We start from the raw sequence: 26,273 nt of genomic DNA on the forward strand, positions 1-26,273 counted from the left end.
TTTTAAAAGTTATACAGCATGTACACACATACAGAAATATACATGGAAAGCCTATAGGACGAAAACATTGAAATGGGAAGGCTGTATGAAAAGTTTTTTGTTTCCTACTTACTCGTGCACATATTCCTGATATTGAAACAACTACGTAGATAACTACCCAATCAACTAACTAATTAACTAACTAGTTATCTATCTATCTATCTATCTATCTATCTATCTATCTATCTATCTATCTATCTATCTATCTATCTATCTATCTATCTATCTATCTATCTATCTATCTATCTATCTATCTATCTATCTATCTATCTATCTATCTATCTATCTATCTATCTATCTATCTATCTATCTATCTATCTATCTATCTATCTATCTATCTATCTATCTATCTATCTATCTTTCTATCTATCTATCTATCTATCTATCTATCTATTTATCATAGTTATCTTCTCAATAAACTGTTTCAAAAGCAAACAAAAACTGAATTTTAACATTTTAGAGAATTAACACCTTTGTATACTTTGCGAAGCAAGATATGCCATTTAAACATCTAATAAATTGTCGTAATTTTTACTTATCCTTTTTTAAAGACATTCAAACAAATTTTCAATCCACCTTCGGGCATATTTACAAATGTATGTCTAACAACTACTAGTCATTTTTTATTCTAAATAAACTAAATAACACTATATGTTTTTATACGTAAAAGAATACTAAGTATATACTTGTAAAACTTTATATGTTTATTATACATAAATATATACAAATACACTCAACCCACTGTAATATATAGTTTTACTTACTAGCACAAACAAACATTTTTTCTTTAACCAAAAAAAAAAAAAATCCAACTTCAAACTTTCCTGCAGTTTTACAACTAGTGAATGTATCCATTTTTCTATTTTACTACTATTTGAAAACATTTGATACTTTTGCAGCGCAAAGTAAATTAGTTACTTTATATATCCCTAGTAGTCTAACGGGATTACAATGGAAACTTTTGAGTTTAAAAACATTTAAATAATATTTCAAAAAGTCAACACACTATTTGTAACGGAATTGAAGAGAAAACAACTAGTTACATTATATGTCTCAGGTAGTCTAGTCGGGAACTAATTACTTTATTAACCCTTAAGTAATCCAGAGTTAAATTAAGTTCAGTTTAATGTATATAAAGTATCCTCTGTTTATATCATTTCTAAAAATATTAAACAAACTCTCCAAACTGCCGATCTTTTAAAGATTAAAATCTCCTACACTCGCAGCAGTAGTTTTAGTTAAGGTTTCCTATATTTGTTTAAAATGTTCTATGGTAGCATGTTCTAGGTAGAATAACTAGTAGCAGTAGTAGTATTAGTTAAGCCACTGGAATGGGTTAAAAAGGTATTGGTAAAAAAATATTATTCGTTATAGTAGAAAAGTAAAACATACTTGTACTTGTTACCATAAACATGATTCTATATATTTTTTTACAATTTTAGTTTGTATAGAATTGTTGATATTTGTATGTTTAAAGGCACACAAACAAAAAAAAATACAACACAAAATAATACATACATAAGCACATATGATAAACATTCATGGAAAATACCAAGTAGAAAATGTTTGTAAAGAAAAAAAGGCAAAATAAGGATCTTTAAAAGAAAACATTGATTCCTACACCAACCTCTTTAGACATGATCTTGTTTTCAACATACAGATCTATGGCCATTCTTTAAAATGTTGTAAACATAACGACAATATCTTTATGATGACCTTAAAAGTATGCAACGAAAATCTTTTCAGAGTAGTATTAGTGGGCGTGGCATTTCACTTATAAATCAAACACTAAAATGCGTATATCTGGGAAACTTTGAAAGCTAGATTAAACAAATTTTGTAGTTGTAGCTTCAGTATCAATATGCATTTTTGAGAAAATAGGCAGTTTAGAATCAGTGGACGTGGCATGTCTCACTTTAATTAAAAACTTTGATTTGAATATATGGAAAACTATAACAATATAGAAACAAACCTTTTTTGATATGAATATATAGATTTTATAGAGGAAAGCAGCAAATATAGTGGGCATGGCATATCAATTAGATGCTAAAATCTCTCTAAAAGAATCCATAGTTTTGCAGATTTTAACATTCAATAACAGTGGTTTAAACAGTAATACAGTGGTTTAAACAGTAATACAGTGGTTTAAACAGTGATGAAACTTGGAAATTAATGAATCTTGTTTTTGTTAAATACCGATATTATATCTCTTCAGAGTCTCACTGTTGATTACATTATTCCAGAACCGACCATAAGGAGAAAATTACAATACTATATCTGTTTGGAGACTCAAGGACCTCTCCTTCCACCGTTGCCGTGTGTATGCAGTATACATTTGACGGCGGAATTTTCATTGAGGAATTTCGTAAATTTCTTTTTCCACTCTATGATGAATGTAGCATCCATCAGCAAATTGGCTGAGTAACTATCGGATATCTAAAAGAGATATCTATACTAATAGTAAAGATGCTAATTGGTGTGGTTTCCACATCCAGAATTGTCCATGAATGCCGGACGTCAACACACCCTAATTTGAATAATGGGACACGGTATTTCGTATGTCAATAGTATTGCTGACAATTTGGCTACAGCCTGCACCATGCTAAGCAGGTAAGAAATAGATCAGTTTTGCGGTGTTCCTTTTCTTATAATAAAAAGACAGATCACTGAAAACCTTACCATCGCTTGCGACAAATACTCGCGTGAAGGCACGTACTCAATATCTAGAGCGCTGCGGCCAAAAGAAATGGATTCACACAGCTTCAAATATGTGGTCTCCAAAGACTACATTTAGGTACGCTGATTGTTACTGGCCACTGTAGCTTTAATAACCATCCATTGGTTTTCCGTTCAGTGACTTCTGTAGGAATTGTCAAAATGACGATGAAGAAGAGACTATTACTCATCTTCTCTGTGATTGTTCTGCTTTGGCAGATATCCGAGTTAGCACGCTTTGATCGGCCTATTATGGCGATTTATCCAAATTGTCAAATATTCAATTGAAACGTCTTTTGGCCTTCATAAATTTGTCAGAATGGATGTGAACCTTCTTACCCACACTTGGTTTCTCACTTCAACAGCTTGCTCTCATCTCCTCTTTCTTTCTATTTTTTATGATCTTTCTCTGTTTTCTACTTTTCCCTATTTCTTTTCTCTTTTAACAGGTATTTGTACAAAAGTAAAGCCAAAATCCGCCACCTGTGACATCCTAACCTAACTTATTCATGAACATTTCTTAGATGTTTATAAAACAAATTTTTTTTATAAATATTTGATTTATAAACCTTTAATAAAGGTTTATGGATAAGACCATTGTTTCTTTTCAATCCATTACCTAGAAGAGAATAAAACTTTTTCATCTAGATAAAGTTACAAGCGTTCAAATATCTGAGAAAATTCCGATACTCTATCTGTTCGGAGTCGCAAGGATCTTTCCTTCGACCAAAAACTTGTTTCCATGTATATACAGACAGAATCCAAAATGACAAAAGGAGTTGGCGGCGGCATCTTCATTGAGAAATTTGGTAAATCTCTTTTTCGACTCAATGATTAGGCTTAAATCTCTGCGATAAAGAGGGCAATAGATTTGTAAATGTGCAAATGATATGTATTAGCTGATTATCTTTTTAAATGGCCAGAGAATGTTGGATTTCTGTTAGCAAATTCACATACATTTGTAGAGCAATATATTCAAGACATTTGACTAATTGTATTTAAAAACGTACTTATTCTTAATAACGTTTAAGGCAAGAGTCACATTGCAAATTATGACAATAAAATACTTATACATACATATATACATATATATGCCAGTAGCCAGTATTGAGTATGGTAAAGGAATACGAGAAATAAAAACAAAAATATTTAATTACTTTTCATTTCAACCCGTCCATGAACTAGTTTTTGGCTTTTTGTAGCAAGCAATTTTTTTCGTTTTTCAGTTAAGTATGAACTACTTTTTAATTCATTAATCTCTCAAGTATAAAGTGTTTTTCGTTTTTTTTTTATTTTGTAACATAAACTAGTTTTAAAATTCCCTACTGGGTACAGATATATAAACGTGCATACATATATGTATGTATATGAATATATTAAAACATTAAAATATTGATACATATAGACCGGTAGTTCGGAGTGCTAGTACCGTATAAGAAATAGTTTATTTTAAAGTTTCCTAACTCTAGATTATTTAAAGGACACTTAGGACCTTAAAAAAATGACCCAAAGTCGAAGATTTCCTGACTTTAAGAAAAAAGTACAAAAAAAGGATACATATGGTCTCCATTTGCAATTGCTGTTCTACCTTACCACAACAACAACTACAACAGCTTAAAGGAGTATTAGGTTTACAACTTGTATTCCTAGAAAATATAAATGTATAAGTCCTTTTTATGTATGCTTATGTGAAAGTGAATCTATATATATGTACATAAATGTGGTATGTACATACATACATATATTTAAACATTAGCATGCAATACTAACCAACATTTTTAGGGTCAACAATATGCTTTAAGCCATAAGTGTAATACAAGTAGTTATAATAAAATATATACCAAAAAGCACACACACAAACAAACACTCACAGTGAAAAAGAAAATTGTTACACAGACTTGAAAGCTAAAACACAGGAGTAAAGTGAAGAGGTTATAAACTTTTTAACATTTATTATGATGATGGAACCCAACAATTTATGCAGTATTTTATGGCCACAGGGTGCAGCAGAAAACGTTAAGTTTTATGTTTTAATATTAAGCAAAAACAACAAAAAAAAATATATATATAACTATTGACAATTAGAATAAAAGTTTAAATGTCATAAAAATACAAGAAATGTTATGTTTAAATAAATATTTCAAAAAAAAGCGTAATGAATTGATAATTAAGTTTTATGGAAAAGTTTATTGCTGTGTATTAAAATTTCTGTACACTTGTGGTAAATGTGCATGACATGAATTTATTTGCAAACATTGCAATTTAAGTTTCATATAAAGGCATGCTGTAGTTTATGTTTGTATGTATTTGTTGGCTAGTAGTTATGAATTAAACATAATTGTGGTCAAAAATTTAAAAAAATTATCAAAACTTATAATTTTGTTTAACAAACAAAATAGCGGAAAAATATATAATTAAGTTTAAGCCAAGAATCGTAATTAAGAATATTTTTACAAAAGTTTTTATGTCACTTTCTGTAAAGTTTTTTCACTGTTGTTATAGTTTACTATAAGTTCAGTTATGCCTGCTGTAGCAAATTTAACTTTTAAAATATATTATATTTTACCTTAAACTATCATATTCTACCTTTAACTCCCACTTCTTAACTCCAACAATGTAAACCTAAGCTAAATCATCCATTCAACTATTACCCCTAAAATATGCTAGACAAAATCTGGTTATTATTCTTTTCAGACAGTAAGTATCTATATGCCCAGGAGTTCAGTAATAACCCAGCAGTTCGACAAAGAGTCAATGCATACGAAAAAGACACTAATTTCCACTAATAGTTACCCACCTGGATGATCGTAACTCGTATGTTTTGGATCATTCGTCACGAATGTACCCTTTGTAATCGAGAATGAAGACAGTCGTCACTTTAGTGTCCTCTTCGTAAGCGGGAGCGAAGACAGTCTTCTCCTTACTGTCCTCAAGTAACCTAGAGATTATATTCTTAGAAGTTATTTTTTTCGAGAATGAAGACAGTCGTCATTTTAGTATCCCCTTTGTAAGCAAGAGCGGAGACAATCGTCTCTTTACTGTCTCTTTGTAGGGTGTAGAGTGACGATTGACTTCCTCGTAGGACCAGACCATGTTAAAATGGTCGGTCACCTGGGTAGTCAGATGGCTAGGGGCCACCACAAGTGGTAGGTAATTTGATCAGTTCGGGACTGTCAGGTCGAACTGCTGGGAAGTCAATGCAACAGAAACAGACATTTAACTACTAGATTGCCTCTCATACAACTTTCGTAACGAATGTACTATTTGTAAACGAGAATAAAGATAATCGTCACTTTAGTATCACTTTGTAAGCGAGAAAGTGGCAACTTTGAAAACAAACCTAAACTTTTATTCGATCTCTTTGACGGACCAACTGGAAGGATATGCACAGGTTTAAATAGTTAGTCACCTGGGCAGTTGGTGGCTATACGTGTTATCTATAGTAGGTAGTTCAGGACTGTCTACTCAAACTGCTGGTTATTATGTACGTTATAAATTTCTTATTTCTTTCATATTGTCAACAATTTAGGAATTTTATCCAGCAAAAAATTTTTTTCTGCATAAATTTTAAGGTATGTTTTTCTTTAAAAAATACAAAAAAGAACTGAACTAGAACTGAACTAGAACTAGAACTGAACTAGAACTGAACTAGAACTGAACTAGAACTGAACTAGAACTGAACTAGAATTGAACTAGAACTGATCTTGAACTGAACTAGAACTGAACTAGAACTGAACTAGAACTGAACTAGAACTGAACTAGAACTGAACTAGAACTGAACTAGAACTGAACTAGAACTGAACTAGAACTGAACTAGAACTGAACTAGAACTGAACTAGAACTGAACTAGAACTGAACTAGAACTGAACTAGAACTGAACTAGAACTGAACTAGAACTGAATTAGAACTGAACTAGAACTGAATTAGAACTGAACTAAAACTGAACTAAAACTGAACTAGAATTGAACTAGAACTGAACTATAGCTGAACTTGAATTGAAAATCTATAAAAAATCCTTTTTCAATACAAATCACACTATATAAATCTTCACACAAAGAGTACCGGGTATAAAAGTATGAATGTGTTAAAGGATTTCATATGTAAGCAAAAGAACATGAAAATCTATTAAAAAGAAAATACAAAATTTAAATTTATCAAACGATAGCTATTGTTAATTAATTTTGAAACAATTTGGCAAGTCTTCTATTGTGGGCTTGAGAGGTTGTCTGCATAATAAAACATGACAGTATAATAAATGCATGTTATTTCTATAACAACGTTTTATATTTATAGATCTGAACAAAGGATGCATGTAAAGAAGAGAAAACACACCCATTTGGAACATATTGTATAAAAAATTAATTGAAATTTATATTTACTTAAGGCTATTCAATGTTAGTGTGAGTTTGTACACACGCACATGTACCTATACTGAACAAACAAACAAACACATATAATATAAATGTTTCATTATACTATTTAAATTGGTGTTTTTGTGTATGTGAATGTTTTTGCAACGTAAAGGTAGGAAATGCATAACCCGGCAGTTCAGAGGAGAAGAAATCATTTAGATCAGTTAAAGTGAGCTTAAAATACTTTATAACACAAAAACCAGACATAAGTTTCGCGACTCTTTTGTGACTAGTCTCTTAATTCTTGTTTTACATTACACTCGGAGAAATACATTAACTAAAAGAGATACATTAAATCCCTTTCAATATTGTTGGAATTTTTTATTTTCGATAAAAATAAAATTTTATAATAAAAACAGCAAATTATTTTTATGTTTTTCTATATAAGTATGTTTTATATATGAAAATATTTATATATGGCTGAATAGGAAATCATAAAGGGGAAATATAAATAATGAACTTTAATATATTATTCACACATACATGAGTAAATACTTATATGTATATGGAAATAAAAATTTTTTACAACAACATTTGTATGACTGAAATCTGTTATTATAATTTATAGTAAGTTTTTTTCACTTTTTAATGGGAAATTAATTTAAATTATAATAAAAACAACGAAATAATAAACTGAATTATACATAAAAGCATACATGTAACTTTAATTTAAAATATTTTACGATTTTAATTGAAAAGTTTGATATAACAAAAACCTTTAATCAGCTTTAAGTATTTTTATCTGTTTTTTTTTTTTTTGAAGATCGCTTAAAAATTAAATGCAATTAAATTTGTTAATACTGCTAAAGTGTAAGAGGCTTTTGTTAGGATAATGGAAAATTTATTAACAGAAAAGTTATTAAATAAAGCTTTTGACATAAAGTGGCAAATGTAAAAAAATTAAGAAGATACATACATATTAATATAAAATGGTATATACGTTGAACTAGTACTGATTTAGAACTGAACAAGAACTAAACTAGAAATGAACTAGAACTGAACTAGAACTGAATTAGAACTGAAATAGAACTGAACTAGAACTGAACTAGAACTGAACTAGAACTGAACTAGAACTGAACTAGAACTGAACTAGAATTTATTTAGTTTTTTATTTTACATTAAAGTTTTCATTAATTTTCGTATTACAATTGATAACAAATAGTGACGTTTTCTGTTGTTTTGTATGGCAACACTGTAAAGTTTAATCTTGTGCTCAAAAACATCAAAGAGAATTAAAATCAGAATCAATTTATTTTCAGATTAACTAATCTGGTTATTAATTGGCATTTGATTGTCAACTCAAAACCCCGATCTTAATGTATTTAAACAAATTTCTGATATTTGAAAGTTCAAATGTACAAAATCATTTAGTTTTTATCATGGACCTGCTACAGAATAGCTTAATTGTAGTTAATTGCGTTCAGCTAGAAACACCTATTTTAAAAATGGCTTAAATTAAATTAAACAGATTCGTTGTTAGAAACCTTTCCTTAGTCACTCTCTATATTTTTTAAACAACAACATTTAAATATTTTTAATAAACTTTATTAATTAACCAATTATAAGTTCAAAATTAGAAACAACTATCAATACTGGCCAAATTACCGTTGCAATATTTCCAGGTAGACCAAGCAGACCAACCCTGTTGGCTCAAAATCTTGCGGGCACAGGTCACGGAAGCACTAATATTATCCGATAATAAAGCATCACAGCTTATTTACATTCGTTGTAGGAGAAACGTCCGTTAGAAGGTTGACACCAGTAGTAGTTGTTGATTTGGAAAATACCATAATCATTGGAGCCATTAGAATTGGTAGGTCCCACAACTCCAGTACGGTACGAGGATTCATGCTCAGCAATGCAAGTCCAACGAGCCAATTGATCCTTTGGAACACCCAAATTGTACATGGCTTTAGCCAAAGAACAACGGTTATAGGTGGTAGCCAAGGTAGGAGCAGCCAAAGCTAGAGCGGCCAAAACAACGATAAGGAATTTCATGTTGCTGATGTTAAAGTTTTCGAAAAGTAAAACTGTAATAATAGTGTAACATTTTGCACAATATATATAGCAAATTTTGGAAACTGATAATAATATTTTAATTTAATTGAAAGTGCTAAAGTGTACTTTCGAACGAAGGGGATTTTGTCTGAGTGGAATACACTTAACTAGAATATGAGTATTACATATATGAATAGATATATTTAAGAATTTTAAGGGTTTTTTTTAATTTTATTCATTTTATATTTGGTAACGACTACTATGGAATGGCCCATTAATATTTTCAAATATCAATATTTTAAACATTACAAAAACGAAGTAGCAATTTATTTTTAATAAGTAGTTAAACAATTCGTGATATTTTTATACCCTTCACCTTCGTGAGAAGGGTATATATAAGTTTCTCATTCCGTTTGTAATTTCTATAATATAAGTCGATTAAGCCATGTCCGTCTGTCTGTCTGCTGAAATCAGTTTTTAGAGGACCCCAGATATTGGCGAGATTCCAATCTTCAATAATTCAGTTAGACATGCTTTCGAGAATATCGCTATTTAAAATCAGCTATTTAAAATCATAAATAACGGAGATATGAGCAAAAATCCGAGACAACCTCTGAAAATTTCATCAAAAAAGCCACATTTTTTCATGCTTTGTTAAAAAAGCAACAACAACACTGTGAATTGGATAAAGATGTACATGTGTGTGTGGAGACGAATTTGGTTTTATTCAGCAGTGTATTTTTCTTTTTTTTGTATGTTGTTTGATGCTGTTCTGTTCTCACGATAGTGAAGGGTATAACAAGAACAAGGAGATAAAGCATTAATATGTTGGTAATACAGCTCATATTTGTTTGAGGGTGTTAATACAGTTTGACGGTGGTATTACATTACAACGGTTAATATTTCTTTTTGCTACAGTTTATATTTGTTTGTGTGTATGTTATGTGTGACATGTGTGCAGAGATACAAAATAAATAAAAACTTTTTTAAAATATACTTGGTGAAGGGTATATAAGATTCGGCACAGTCGAATATAGAAATATTACTTTCAGTTCTAGTTCAGTTCTAGTTCAGTTCTAGTTCAGTTCTAGTTCAGTTCTAGTTCAGTTCTAGTTCAGTTCTAGTTCAGTTCTAGTTTAGTTCTAGTTCACTTCTTGTTCAGTTCTAGTTTAAGGTCAGTTTGATTCTAAAGGTTTGATCAGGAAAAATAGTATTTTCACCCTAATATTGAACTTTTATACATAGCGAAGTCTATAAAACCAAGTCCATCGCTAGTGACTATTAGGCTTCAGAATATCGGAGTCAACTTTTTTTTGATTGGTGAAGATTGAGCAAAGGCAAATATAGGCCACTTCTGATTTTTAAGAGACTGATTAAACTATAAAGTAGAATAATAAAAAAACTTTTTAAAAATCGCTAGAAATTCATTATTTCAACTCAGAAACTAAGTAATTAATTATAATTATGGTTATTACATTATATTAGATATTATAAAAAATTAAATTTTCTTTAATACTTAAGTTTTGCATCATTTGGTGATGATAAAGAAATGTAAACTTATTTAATTGAAATTCTTAGAAATCTGTCTTAGATTCATTAAAAGTTAATTAATTTGCAATTATTAATTTGTTTTTTTTATCGTTTATCTGTAACAAAGTTGATAACCTTTAATGCAATTTGTTAGCACGTGTTCTGTAGTGAAGATGATCAAAAAAGCAATTTATTGATTCAATTGGTTTTAGGAATGTTTATTAAAAAATATACTTTGTTTTTTTATTTCAACGTCAGTCTAGCAGTATGCAGCATTATTTAAATGTTCAATGAGTGTTTAAGTTGAGTAAACAGATTAATGGAAAATATTGCTTTCGTGTTTAATACAAAATAAATTTTTAACAAATGTTTTGATAAATTATATTTATTCTATCTACTTACATTGTGATACCATTCCACTTTGGTAATACCTGGATTAGCCTTAACTTCACATTCTAAATAAACATCAGAACCTTTCAATAAATTATTTGGATCCAAGGGAGCACCCAGACTTAAAGAAACAATGGGGGCATCTAATGAATAAAACAAAATAAATCAGAAAATGGAAAAACAGATAATTACAATAAGATAAATAATAACATGAGCGCCTAAAAATATACTTTAATATCAAAAAAACAATACTTACGTGTAACATTTAATACCCTAGAGTCTTTTAAAAATAAACCGGTATTACCATTAGCCATAACCGTTGTTATAGTGGTATGACCTTCGGGTAAATGTTGTGAGGTCATGCTGGGATTAAGGGATATAGAGCATTGTACTTGACGTTCATTATCTTCGGGTACAGGAATTAAAATTAATTCCGAGACAGTGGTATTGCCATCGCTGGAAGTCTGTAGGGAATAGAAAATTATTAAATTGTTTGTTGTTATTCTTTTATTAAAAGGAAGCTTACCGATTGTGTAGCACCTTTTATCTGCTGTCCACCTTTGGACCATATGATTTGTGGTGCTGGTCGAGCGCCCACAGCTGTACAGGTAACATGGGTTCTGGTCCCCGCTACTAAGGCATGATTTAAACCCTGCAATAGCAAACTTAAAGGGGGTACTGCAAGTAGAAAAAAAATATATATGAAAAGAATTTAAAAAAATACTTTTGTTTGAGCTGCTTTTATATTCTCTTTCTTTGGTTAATTTCTTTGTATTTCCTTCCCTTATTTTATTTCTTTCTTTTTTAAGGAAACTACTCATTTGAGATTTTTTTGTATAAAACATTTCTTTTTGTTTTTCTACTTTTATATATTTATTTCTTATCTTTTAATCTGTATTAATCTTTTTGTATCTTACATTTCAGTTTCATTTGAACCAGTATAAAAATGTTTTTTTAATACATTTGTGGAAATGGAAATACATACACCCACACTTATAGGGGTTTCCTTTAAGAAGAAAGAAATTTTAAAATTCCATTAAAAAAAATTAACTCTAAGGAAGAATGAAATTATCTAGACAACTTTTCTAACAAATTTGTGAAAAAATAGAAATCTTCTAAATATGTTGAAAATTATTTTAATCTTATTGGCAAACCCTTTAAAGGTGACTGATATGTTTGTTTATTTTGTTTTCTAGTTTTATTTTTAGCAATCGTAATAATATATTTAAAAGAACCTTTGAACTTTTGTTTAATTTTTTTTTTCAATTCCAAAAATAAATTGCTTTTTACCTACATTATTTTTATTTTCCTCCTAGAATATATGCTTTACTTTTTTCTCAATTTTTTTTTTTTTTTTGCTTAGCTTTATATCTAACCTAACCTTTTGCTTTGCAAAAAATTTACATTAACATTTCTTCTTTATTCTGTGAAAATTTTTATCATTAATGAAAAATCTTGAAAAATGCTTTAAATCTTTATTTACCTACATATGTATACAAAGCAATACAACTAGTTGTAAGTTACAAATTAAAATGTTTAAGTCAAACACAAAACAGAAAAAACAATTTTACCAGTCACTCAACCACATATCCAAACACTTGTAATGATAGTACTTTGTAATCGGTCTTAAAGAAGACTACATAAAAGTAGAACTAGCAAATTTAAAAAAAAAGACTATTTGTCTTTAGTGGCTTCGAAAAATAGGTTATAAAGTTTAACCCAAAAAGTTGGCAATATTTATTTACAAAACAAATAAAATAAAAGCACACAACAGTATGCAAATGTAAATATAAGTTGGATCAAAGTTTAAATTTATTAAACATTTTATTTAAGGAGAATTTGTATGCAGTTTAGTCTAAAAAACAAGTAGGAAAGTATAGTCGGGCATGGCCGACCATATAATACCCTACACCATGAGTATATTTTTAAAATTTTTACTTTTTATAAAATTTTTATTTTTTATAAAGAAAGTTTTATGTTGAATATTACCAATAATTCCAAAATATTTAAGCAATTTATTGATAAAAAACTAAAATTTCTAAATGAGGCTTTATATAGGTCAAATATGGACCGATCCTCGGTTAATTTGGGAAAAGGATATATTTCTAAATAACAGTTAGTTTTGTTGAGTTTCATTGCGATACAAAAGATTACAAGTCAATTTTAGACGTTTAAGTTATTTTTTGAAGGGAGGTTTGTATGGGGGCTAGGGTCAAATATAGGCCGATCCTTACGAAAATCTGCAGTGTCATTTATACTTATATAAAACTTATTTGTGCCAATTTTTAAAGAGATAGCAGAATATTTGACGTAATTATGGCAAATATTCTGTATGGGAGCTAGGTGAAATAATGGACCGACTTCAACCATTTTCAATAGGCTTCGTCCCTGTGCCAAAAACATGCTTGGTCCAAATTTCATCAAATTATCTTGAAAATTGCGGCCTGTACCTTGCGCACAAGGTTTACATGGACAGCCAGCCAGCCGGACAGACGGACGGACGGACATGTCTTAATCGGCTCAAAAATGATTCTGAATCGATCGGTATACTTTAAGGTGGGTATTGGACCAATATTTTTGTATGTTACGAACATCAGCACAAACGTATAATACCCTCCCCACTATAGTGGTGTAGGGTATAAAAACTGGAAAGATGAGTTTCAGAAACATTCCAACAATGAAGGATATAAACTACACAACTATGTAGAAGATGTCGCTCAACAAAAAGGACAGCCTGTCATGTCAATTAAGATGAAAATCTGTATTTTCCAAAAAGGATGAAAATGCCTGCCTTTGTTAAGTCTCGAATATTGGATAGGAATTTATCAGTGAAAAACAGGGTTAAATATATTGGTGTACGCTAAAGAAGATAGAACCAACAGCGGTGATGCAGACCAGAAGTTTTCTGTTACAATAAAAACAACAACAAAACAACTTTTTAACTCGTTATTTAAAAGTACTTATTTAAGTAGTGAATTGTAAGCGAGTCTAGTTATTGCATGCCTTTAACATCATCAACGTGTTAAAAAGAAAAACGATTTTTTACTCTTTCTACTCATTATATTTCAATGCAAGTCTTTGCTGGGTATTTTTAACTATAGTAAGCTAATGACTCTTAGATTGCTCTTCAGATTCATTATATTATTCTTAAAGTATTTAATTGTATATTATTATGTAAGTTTAATTTTTCCATTAAAACCAACAACATTAACTAATTCTAACTTCTCTTTAAACGCCCACTCGATTACAATAATGTCCTTTTTTTAAATAAGGATATTTAAAATTTTTCCATAAATAATAACTCAAAAGTCCAAAAGCATTTTATGGGTAATAAAATAAAACAATACAAAAAAAAGAAGAAAAATTATTAAGGATAATAAAGTTTAATAAGATTAACAAGCAAGAAAAAAGAAACAAAAACAATAAAACAAAAATCTACTTAAAACTCAAGATATTTACAAGACATTGAACCAAATATTTCTAAGCAAAGTAATAAGTAAATGGAGAAGAAAAAAAATGTAAAGATTAAGTAATAAAAAGGATAGAATTTTGAATAAAACGAAAAAAATCTACAAGAAAGATAAATCTCAAAAAAAAAAAACCTTTTCTAATTACCAGAAATTTGTCAATTTGCCAAAGAATGTTTTAAAACACAATTGTTGATAAACCACCCTGGTGTGGTAACAAAAAAGGATTTGTTTTAGAAATGAAAGTTTAGTTTAGTAAAACATGATGGCTATATGTTCCCCTATACTATGTTTTAGTTTGTGAAACGATCTTAGAAGGAGCCAAATCTAGGGATCCACAGAAATTGTATTATATTGGCTATTTATGTTTTAGAATAATTTATTTTGTTAAAGACCTAAAAGTAGGCTTTAGTTTTTATTTTAATACCAGCCTAACAGTAGGCAGCTTTATATTAAAGTTAATAGAAGGCTTTATTGTATTAAACTTTACAACCAAACCCAAACTAATTTGCTCACTGTATTGGTGTAGTTTTAAGAAAAATAATTAATTTGCTGTAAGAAAATTGAATTTGTTTTCTTACGTTTTTTTTTATTTATTTTTTTTTGTTGCAGACTACTTAAAAGTAAAATGAGTTTATTTTAAGCTGTTGAAAACAATAGCTTATAATTAATATTTCTAAAATAAATTATCATATTCAAAAGACAACAACAAAGAAGAAATAATGAAACAAAAGTAAAATACATAAACTTTCATGAGTATTTATCACCCTTTTGTATATGCTATACATATTTTATTATTTACTTTACGAGCTTTATTATGTAATTTATTGTGTGTGTGTTACATAAAAAGGGTGTACAGCGTATGTATGTATATATATTTTAATAAAACTTACACGTTTTAGCAATTACAATAGTGACAAGTCTTTAGGTCTTTTACCACCAAAAAAAAAAATAGAAGGAGAACAAAAGAAACAAAAAAACAACCAACATGTTGTTAAATAAAACACGTGCCTTTATAATTACGGTGTTTTGCAGTTTATTTTCTAAACCAAACTTATTTTATGGGTATGTATACATATATGTGATTACCTTAACTTCCTTTTTAAAAGCAGTTTACCAACAATAGCTATTGTCCTTTAAACAACTACAATTTTACTTTTACACATATGACTGCATGTGTTTAAGTTTTATGCCAAACTCCTACTCAGCTCCATAAACATACACACATATATCCCTTCGTTTATGTTTTCATTGTTAATTGTTTGGGACATCATAAAGTTCAAAACTTTATTCTTGTTTTGGGTGATTGTTTTTTTCGTCCTTTTTTTCGCTTCTGTCGTTTTTATTATTTAAGTAATTTTTTTTTCTTTGTGTTGTTGGCAAAATTTATTAGATTTTTCTCTTTTATATTTCAATTACTATTATTGTCATTGTCATCCTTGTGTGTGTAATCATGTACATGAGCCTCTAGTATGCCAAACAAGCAAATCACCCTTAATAATTTATTAAAAAGGAAATGAGTTAATGAACTTCTTGTTTAACATCATGTTACAGACAGACAGTCACACAAACGTACAGACAGACAGACGGTTTGAAGTACTTAATGCATTGTGTGCACTTTATTGTTGTATATGTTCTAAAGAATTCTTAATTTAAACACGGTCATACATTTACACTGTAATAAGATAAATTAAGTTGTTTGGTGGTGTTATGAGTTTTCAGAATTCCCACAAAATCTTGTTTTTTTGGTTTTGCTGCGATGTAATAAACGTGTAAGTATGTTAATATTGGGTGGTAAATGTTAAATATCATTTAAAGGTTTGGTAGTTTTTCTTTGTGTTTTACAGGTTTTTAAGGAAATATGACAACATGAAATATTTTAGCAATTACTGGAAATCTTTTATTTGTTGGACATCTGGCAGTAGCTGCTTCGTTTTTTAAGCAAAAATTTTAATATTCACTTCTTTTTATATTCTCTACCATCACATATGCAATATAGAGAAATATTTATTGGAAACTCAACAAAAAATACATACTACGTTCATTGACATGTCCGTTGTATAGTCCATTGCCTATTCTTAGGAGTTGTCTTTGCACTAGTCTTTGGAGTTGCCTCTACAAAAGTCTAACGACTAGTCTCTGGGGAAATCTTTGAACAAGTATAGATAATTGAGTATATTGTTGACTAGTCTACTGTATTCACTAGTCTATGATCCTGTCAACTGACTGGACTTTGTACTAGGCTATTGGTTAGTCTTTGGACCAGTCTTGTGACTAATGTAGTGTTTAGAAAAGTCCATTGATTAGTCTATTGGCAATTATATTGGTTAGTTCTTGTCTTATCTCTTGGCTAGTTTTTGACATATTTTATTGATTATTATTTTATATAATCTATTGAACTAGTCTTTCGAACAGTCTATTGACTAGTTCTTAAACTAGCCTATTGACTAGCCTATGGACTAGTCTTTTGACTAATCTATTGACTGGCCTGTAAAGAAATGTATTGGCTAATCTTCGAACTAGTTTATTGTTCAGGTCTGATGTAAATAAATCCTCCTTTTAAACTAACTAACTAACTAACTAACTAACTAACTAACTAACTAACTAACTAACTAACTAACTAACTTACTTACCAATGACAAGGAGCTCGAGGCAGTTAACCTGACAAACGCAAAACCATTCGACCCAACAAAAGCTGAACTAAAAATATGGGTGAGATAATCCCATAAGACTTTTTGGAATAATGAAACATTGAGCAGAACCACGAAAATCCTGATGAGAGCAAGATGAAAAATTTTTCTCAAAATGAGCAAGTCTGAAGTTAGTATGATAGTACGTATTCTCAGTGGACACACAGGATTACGTGCACATTTATGCAAAATTGGATTCAGATGTATACGGAGAGGACAGTGAAACTCTAGAGAACATTCTTTGCCACTGCCAGGCATACGTCGAAATATGATCTAATTATCTTTGAAGTGATGTTATTCCGTAAATAACATAATTCGTTCAGTTCCTTCTTTTTTTCATGATAAGGAGCGCACAACAGGACCTAATCAATGACATCAGCATGTTAAACTAATGACTTGAAATACTATTTTATAAGTACATTTTTTTCATTTTAGCCCCTTAACTGGTTATGCAAGTTTTTGCTGGGTAATTATAGTAATTTTCAAGTGTTAACTAACAAAGTTTTAAATTAAGATTTATTGTCAAAATCCAAACAAATTAAAAATACTTCAAAACAACTAACTATAGTATATACAAGCAAGGAAAAAATATTTAAAATATGTAGCATATTTTTAGGTACTTGGTAATTGCAATTTTCTAATTATAACTTTTTATAGAAATATTGTTATAATAAATATAACTAAATTCATATATATATATATTATAGGTTTGTCAAAGGCAATTATATGACCGGTAAATTAACACATACTTCTAGGCTTTTTATTTATATAAATGCAAACATATCTACTGTTAAATGAAAAAAAATACAACAAATAACCTAGGCTTTTGTTTAGTCGCATGTAAATAATTTAAATTAATGGGTATTTAAAGTAATTGGTGCAAAAAAAATCATTATCAAAGAGTATATAAAAACAAAGAGAAAATACTAAAATACCTACATTTTTGTTCACAAGAAAAAAAAAACGAAAAAGTAATAATAAATTCATGAAAAAAAGTCCCAAATGACGAAGGCAAAAGCAGAAAATTAAATTCTAGGAATTTAATAAAACAAACTTAAATAGAAAAACAAAATAATGTTTATTGCAAAAATATGTATGTATGTTTGTAAGAGACTGGTAGTTTAAAAATGTCCTTGAATTTGAAATATTTAAAGTGTGTTACAGCAAACATTTGTTAAATAAAAATTAAAAATTCAGTTTGTGGCCCAAAATTATGCTGCAACTTTTTGTTGAAAATAACCCAAAAATGTATGTTATACATTTTCACTTTATTTTACATATTTTATAAATTTATTCATAAATGTGGCCTACTTTTAGGCTATGTCTTTACTATGTGTTTGTAAGTGTTTAGTTTTATATCTTTTGTCTTTTTTTTTTTGTTCACGTTCATGTTTAAACATGATACTACAAAAATAGTTTACAAACTAAATGGCGATTTCGTTAAGCCTACTTTTGGGGGGGGGGTATTAGGTTTTAAAGAATGAGGCTCATAATTAAAAGCCTTTTAAATTGTTGGATTTGCCAAATTTTACGTTTCGTATGAAATATTAAAACTTTTAACTGTTTCTCTTTGTTAATTAGGTCAATTATAATGATAAATAATAAAGCTAAGAGAAGTTTTTAAACGGCTAAACTTTTTCATTGTTGATAGATAAATTTTGTTTATTTGAGAAATTTTAGGTAATTTATGTGACACGTAAACACAAAAACAAAATAAAATTATATATAAAATTAATATATTAATTAAAAGTAAATAGAACAAACTATAGGGAATTAATTACATTATATCCCCAAAAATAGGCAATATTTTTATTACTATAAGTTAAAGCCATTTAAATATAGAAATGTTTTGTTCTATTTCAGTTCTCTTTATCCTTGGAATCTTTAGATGTCAACAAGTTTTCGAATTTCATATCATCTTTGAAACAATTGCGTAAAAAGTAAAAAAAAAATATTTTTAAAATAAAAATTTTTCTACAATTTTCTATTCGCCACATACGATGTTATACAAAAGTTCAATAGATTTTTTTAATTATAAAAATTCTAGTGAAAAACGTCAAAGCATTAAAATAAATTAGCGTCAGTAGCAATTAAAAGGAAAAGTATACGAGCATTTTAATTAGCTTTAGTTTTCATAACACAAACTATAATTAGCTTGTAATTTCTGACATCAAAAACGTCATCAACAAACGCTGCAGCATTAACAACACAGCCCACCCACAACATTAGACTATAGCAATATGACAACAAAGTCATAAAGTATAGTTTTAAAGAGGTCAAGTTGAAAACACTTAATGAATATAGATTTCTTTTACACATTTTTCTCTTAATGTTAGAATCTTTTGTTGAAATATGTAGCTGTAATGACAGCTACAGAAAATTGATAATAAATATTAATTGAACTAGAAGCTAAAAAGTCCATAATAAAGAAAGTTTTTCGACACTTAGCAAGAGTTTAAACGAAACTCATTAACATGAGAGTTTAACTTGTCATATTAGAATGATGATATGGCTATTGCTACTGCTGCTGATGTTGCTGATGTTGTTGACAACAATGATGAACAGCTAATTATTTTGATGACCAGCTGTGCTGCTAGTGAAATATAAAATAAAACAAAATCAAACAACAAAGTTTAAGTGGAAACAAAATATAGCATAAACAAAAGGCTGTTGTTCAAGATACAAAATCATAGTAGACATTTAGGCATTAACAGACTTCTTATACAGAAATCAACAACAGATTGATAAGATAATGAAAAATTATGAGATAATCTTTAAGTTTTATATAAAAAGTTACTGTTATGATTTCTTTGAAATTTTATTTTGAATTCTTTAAAGTAAACATTTAGGCATCCCATTTTATGCCAAGAAATTTTATAAAATAAACATTTGTAGTTAATTCATAAAAATAATAAAATCAAAGTATATCTTAAGGCATTAAATAATTATTAAACTTTTAGCTGTTCATTTCATTCTGTTTGATTTGCTTCCCACTTCTAAACCGAACCAAAAATTTAATTTAAATTATTTAAATTCTTGTTAGCTGTAAAGTGAATTCAATTTTTTTATTTTTTGAAAATTAATTACACTCTTCCTCTTGGCTGAAAGAAAAAAGAACTTTTTATGTCTTCTTTATATATATTATATCTCCTGCTGTAGTTTCTTTCATTTCCTTTTCAACATTTCTTACGTACAGCTTACCTTTGTTCAACACTTGGTAATTAAAACTGAAAAGTAAATGTTTTAATTTCTTTGTGGTGCTGTAACAAAAAAATATATACAGCATACTTTATGGCAAAAGAAGCCAACTGTTGGACACTTACAATTTAGTGACTTTATAGCCAGGCCAATAACCCATCAGTTTTATGGTGATTGCGTGTTAAAATAGTATAAGAACTAGTTGGTTTAAAACTAAATGCCAAAAATAACACTAAAACTACTTAGACTTAGCTGTTTATTCGAAGTTGAACATGTTAAATATTGGACTATTTTAGTTTAGCTGAAACAATTAGCAAATGAAATAGTGTTGTAGAAACGGCAATTGAAAATTAATAAATTAAAGCAGACTAGTTAAGTCGTTTCAAATATTTGAACAGTTATTGAGAACTTTTAGAATGTGGCACAGCTTTAGGAAACTGCAATTAATTTACACGTGTCCTGAAAGTATGCTATATTTCATTATAAAATATAACAGAGTTTGCTTGGCGGTTAACTTAAATATGCGAAACTGAACTGAAACTAAACCAGAATTCAACAAAAACTGAACAAGAACTGAATAAGAACTTAACTAGAACTGAACTAGAACTGAACTAGAACTGAACTAGAACTGAACTAGAACTGAACTAGAACTGAACTAGAACTGAACTAGAACTGAACTAGAACTGAACTAGAACTGAACTAGAACTGAACTAGAACTGAACTAGAACTGAACTAGAACTGAACTAGAACTGAACTAGAACTGAACTAGAACTGAACTAGAACTGAACTAGAACTGAATTAGAACTGAACTAGAACTGAACTAAAGCAATCAATTGTATCGTGTATGCATGTCTACAGTCTGTGTTCTAGTTAAGTTTTAGCTCAGCTCTAATATATTTTCAGTTTTGTTGTAGTACAGTTCGAATAATAGGATTAGTGCAATGTAAATATTTTCTAATTTTGTTATTTTTTCCCTAAGTTCTAATTATTAAATATCCAATTTACAATTCCGTGTAAACAAATCAATTCTCCTTTGGCCTGGAGCTTTTAAGAACTTTTAACAAACCCTTAAAAAAGCTTTAAACGTTACAGCAATTTGCAGCATCAGATTAATTTCAAGGCAGCAAAGGGAAATCCTACCATTTGTTAAGTGTTTAACAAATATTAGCCCACTTATAGAATGTTAGATATGATATTCTCTTATCTCCCCATCCAAAAACAAATAAAGACTTTTACTGTAAATGTCTTGTAAATTTGCCTCTTAGCTATTTTCTTCAGTTTTCTTCTATCCACTTGATTGATAGATTGATTTTCTTATGCATACAAAAATTAATTAATATTCTTTATAATAAGAAATATTATTACCCTGACATATTTAACCTTCTTCTGTTCTTATGTCTTGATAGTAACATGTTGTTTTATATTTTGTGTCGTTATTGTTTTATTTAACTTCTTGATGAAAAATTATAAGTACAAACAATATGCATTCGTTACAAGGACAGCAGCACAGGATATTTGCATAATGAATTTTAAATATGTATTTTCCGTTTTAGTTTCTATGTTTTTTTTGTGTTTTTGCATTGTACTTTATGTTTTTTTTTTTTTGTTAAAAATAACAACAAAACATTTTATAATATTAATAACAGTAATAAAGGACAAACGAATGTGACATTACAGAAAGATTGCAAGAAACAGGACAGAGCAAATTATGGAAAAACTTTTTAGCACGAAAATTAGTTTTAAATTATTTGTTATTTTTCTCTTTTTTGGGGAGTATGTCTAGTAAGTTTTAAACAGAAGAGGGGTGTTTGTTAACGTTACAAACTGTACCCTAAAAGTATGTTTTAAATGTATTAAATTTACAATTTTAAGTTTCTAAAACAAACTGTTGTAAAATAAATAAATTTTAACCTTGAAAGTTTAAGTTTTAAATTATAGTTTTAAGTTATTTTAAACCTTGCATGTATGCTATAGATTTATTATATAATTCTAAAGTTTTATTTGATTAGCTTAATTTTATGTTTTAGTTATTTTGGGTTAATGCCTAAACATATGCTTTAAAAAAAGTTTATTTTTTCCACCTATTTTCATTGATTATTTTGTCTAACAAGTTAGAGTTTTCACGTTTAATTAGTCTATGTAATTAATTGCTACTTACAGTTCATGTCCAATATAACTTTTTTGGTTAAAGCTGCTACAACGTGACCATTACTAGCTTGACACGTATAAACCTGCAAATAAGAAGGAGTAAAAAGCAGTAAATTAAAATTAGATAGACTTGGAGTTAAGTAAAAAAAATAAATAAATAATTTTTAATGAAATTTTCTTCTCTAAAATCCTCTATCCCTGACCAACGTATAAACTACGAAGCTTTATATGTAATGAACAAAAAGCTTAATTTATTGAGAATATGTTAATGCTTTGTTCGGGTTTTTATTTATATTGATTTCAATAGACAGACAGACAGACAGACAGACTAACTGATAGTCATACAGACCACGGCGTATAAATTAAGGATTTAGAATGCTTATGGAAAACAAAATCTCCGTTCGTGTGCTTGTATATGTTCCCAGCAATCACAATAACGTTAAGGTTAGGTTATGTCGATAGTAGGATATACACTACATCAAATCCGAAGAAATACACCTAAGCCACTTTTGGGCCTGTGTTAGTGAAGAACGTTATTCGTTCGTAATTGAATCTTATTTTCACGAATGCGTAACAGTGACAATGGAAGTGCTTCTGAAGTGCTTTCAATGTCCTCTCCACATGATCTATATTCGTCAGAATTCTCATGTCCAACTTTAACATGTTGATGACATTGGAGGCAAGAAATTACTATGCTCGCTTAGAAGTAGGGAGTTATGTAAGTACTTACTACGATTCGATGCAAACAAGGAGCTTTCTTAGCTCTTAGCCTACTTGAATCTTATTTCGACAAAGTGCTCAGGAGTTCTGTTTCCACATGTTCTACATTCGTCTAAATCCGCACGTCCAATTTTGTATAGATGCCTTGTTATATAACATTTTAAGTCACATTATTTTATCATGTTGATGACATTGGAGGTACATACTTACTATGCTGGCTTACAAGTAGGGAGTGATGTAAGTACTTACTACGATTCACTGAAAACAAGAAGCATTCTTAACTTACTTGAAAATTATTTAGACAAATGCCTGACAGTGGAAAAGAAAGTGCTTCAGATTTTTACTGTCCTTTCCACATGCTTCACATTGATGACAATGGAGGCAAGTATTTATTATGCTCGCTTACAAGTAAGGAGTGATGTAAGTACTTTCTACGGTTCACTGTCAACAAAGAGCATTCTTAGCTCTTAGCCTACAGAGAGAGATACAGAGATAAACTGAAGTACATATATAGTAATTTTTTAGTCATTACCAGACTACTTTTAAGAAGTGTAGCATTCATTAAATGTCATCATCATGTTTTTGCTTGGTATGCTTAGTTAAAGTTCCACCATTAAAAGTGGTGAATCAGTATATTCATAATCACAGTATGAGACATCTGCTTAAATCAATTGTCAAACAATAAAACACTTGGAAATTATAACTTCAATAGCTGTCATTGAAAACTGATTTACTCCACAAATGTCTACCATAAGTAGAAATAAAAATTTTATTTTAAACTTTTTTTTTTTCATCAAGAACCATAATATTGACATCATCATTTTTTCCTTATTACGTTTTTATGAATTCTTCATTTTTAATGCAAATTCCAGCTGAGCAAAATAAAAAATAAAAATCTTTTTATTATACTATTTTTTTCTGGGATATATATTATTAACATGTTGATTAATTAATTGGAGCATGTTGTGTACATGTGAATAAACTACATTTTATTTTCGCTTCATTCTCACTAAAAACAAAATCAATAAAAAAAACTTGATGATAGTTGTTGAATTCTTTTAAAAGTCGTTGAAAAACGGCAGGGTGTATTTGTCTACAATGAAAGTTTAATTTTTTTCCACTGCTGCTGCTGCCTTTCCTGTTCACATTTCAACGCTTTATGGTTTTATTTTGGCAATATTTTTTTCTTTTAGCCCAATTGAAAAAAAAAACTATGGTATTTGTTCATTCTATATATGTTTGTGGTGTACTATAAGGCAAAATAATAAAATTAATTAAAAATCAGTCTGCAGTTTTTTTCTAAGTAGATATGTATTTACAAAATGTGTTTATTAAGTTTATTGTTATGGCAACAGCATAAAATTTACTTATAATAATTCTTTAACAAATTTATATAACTTTCAGTTTCATTGTCATTAAATGATGTCTGTGTAAGGGAAAGAAATATAGAAAAAATAAATAATAATGATTATTTTATTATTATTTTTTGTATATATTTTATGCGTTTTACTTTTACAATTTGGTGTAGCACAAGCCATAGGGGCATAAAACTAAAGCATACTTTAGGGATGTTAATAAAATTGTTCGGTGATTTCAATATGATTTTTTTTTTGCAATTATCACGGATTTAGTGAAATACAAAAAAAATATTTTATTTAAAAAAAATTCTTAAATATTTAAAAAGGTGCTCCAGGATAAAAATACACTTTTTTGTATCAATCTTCTGTAGACAGACAGACAAAATTGTAAACAGATCTAAACTCTAGCCGTAGGCTTCACTAGTGTTAAGATTTAAGACAAATTAATGGTAATAATTATGGATCAAGGCTATAGACTGATCTATAGACATGACTATAAACTGATCTATAGTCAAACCTACAGACTGATCTATAGTGAAGATTATAGACTGATCTATAGTCAATGCTATAGACCGATCTATAGTCAAGAAGGCTGCAGACTGATCTATAGTCAATACTATAATAAATAATAAATACAATAGATAAAAACAATAGACTAATCTATAGTCAAAACTATAAACTGATCTAAAATCTAGATTATAGACTGATCTATAGTCAAGTCTATAGACTGATCTATAGTCAAGACTATGGTTGATCTATAGTCAAGACTATGGTTGATCTATAGTCAAGACTATAGATTGATATATAGTCAAGACTATAGATAGATCTATAGTCAATACTATAGACTGATCTATAGTGAAGACTATAGACTGATCTACAGTCAAGACTATAGACTGATCTATAGTCAAGACTATGGACTGATCTATAGTCAAGACTATGGTTGATCTAGAGTCAAGACTATAGATTGATCTATAGTCAAGACTATAGATTGATATATAGTCAAGACTATAGATAGATCTATAGTCAATACTATAGACTGATCTATAGTCAAGACTATACACTAATCTATAAACTGATCTAAAGTCTAGGTTATAGACTGATCTATAGTCAAGTCTATAGACTGATCTATAGTCAAGAGTATAGAATGATTTATAGTCAACACAATAGACTCATCTATAGTCAAGACTATAGACTGATCTATAGTCAAGACTATGGTTGATCTATAGTCAAGACTATAGATTGATATATAGTCAAGACTATAGATTGATCTATAGTTAAGACTATAGATTGATCTATAGTCAAGACTATAGACTAATCTATAGTCAAAACTATAAACTGATCTAAAGTCTAGATTATAGACTGATCTATAGTCAAGACTATTGATTGATCTATAGTCAAAACTATATTGATCTATAGTCAAAACTATATTGATCTATAGTTAAGTCTATAGATTGATCTATAATCAAGACTATAAATTGATCTATAGTCAAGACTATAGATTGATCTATAGTCAAGACTATAGATTGGTCTATAGTCAAGACTATAGACTAATCTATAGTCAAAACTATAAACTGATCTAAAGTCTAGATTATAGACTGATCTATAGTC

The 26,273-nt window shown here is 29.0% G+C and overlaps 1 protein-coding gene and 1 pseudogene across 1 annotated transcript in view; both read right to left on the reverse strand.

Annotated features, from left to right (window-relative positions):
- The window catches only part of LOC111683162, a 187,168-nt gene that overhangs the window by 12,683 nt on the left and 148,212 nt on the right, over positions 1-26,273 (reverse strand). The window contains exons 6-10 of the mRNA XM_046953446.1: positions 22,598-22,670; positions 11,611-11,762; positions 11,341-11,548; positions 11,093-11,227; positions 8,888-9,196 (exon numbers count right to left, since the gene is read on the reverse strand). Coding sequence (XP_046809402.1) covers positions 8,888-9,196; positions 11,093-11,227; positions 11,341-11,548; positions 11,611-11,762; positions 22,598-22,670 — 877 coding nt within the window. The remainder of the gene's footprint in view (positions 1-8,887; positions 9,197-11,092; positions 11,228-11,340; positions 11,549-11,610; positions 11,763-22,597; positions 22,671-26,273) is intronic.
- LOC124421049 lies at positions 8,698-9,183 on the reverse strand (annotated as a pseudogene).

This window comes from Lucilia cuprina, chromosome 6, assembly GCF_022045245.1.
Source record: "Lucilia cuprina isolate Lc7/37 chromosome 6, ASM2204524v1, whole genome shotgun sequence".
Classification (NCBI taxonomy): domain Eukaryota; kingdom Metazoa; phylum Arthropoda; class Insecta; order Diptera; family Calliphoridae; genus Lucilia; species Lucilia cuprina.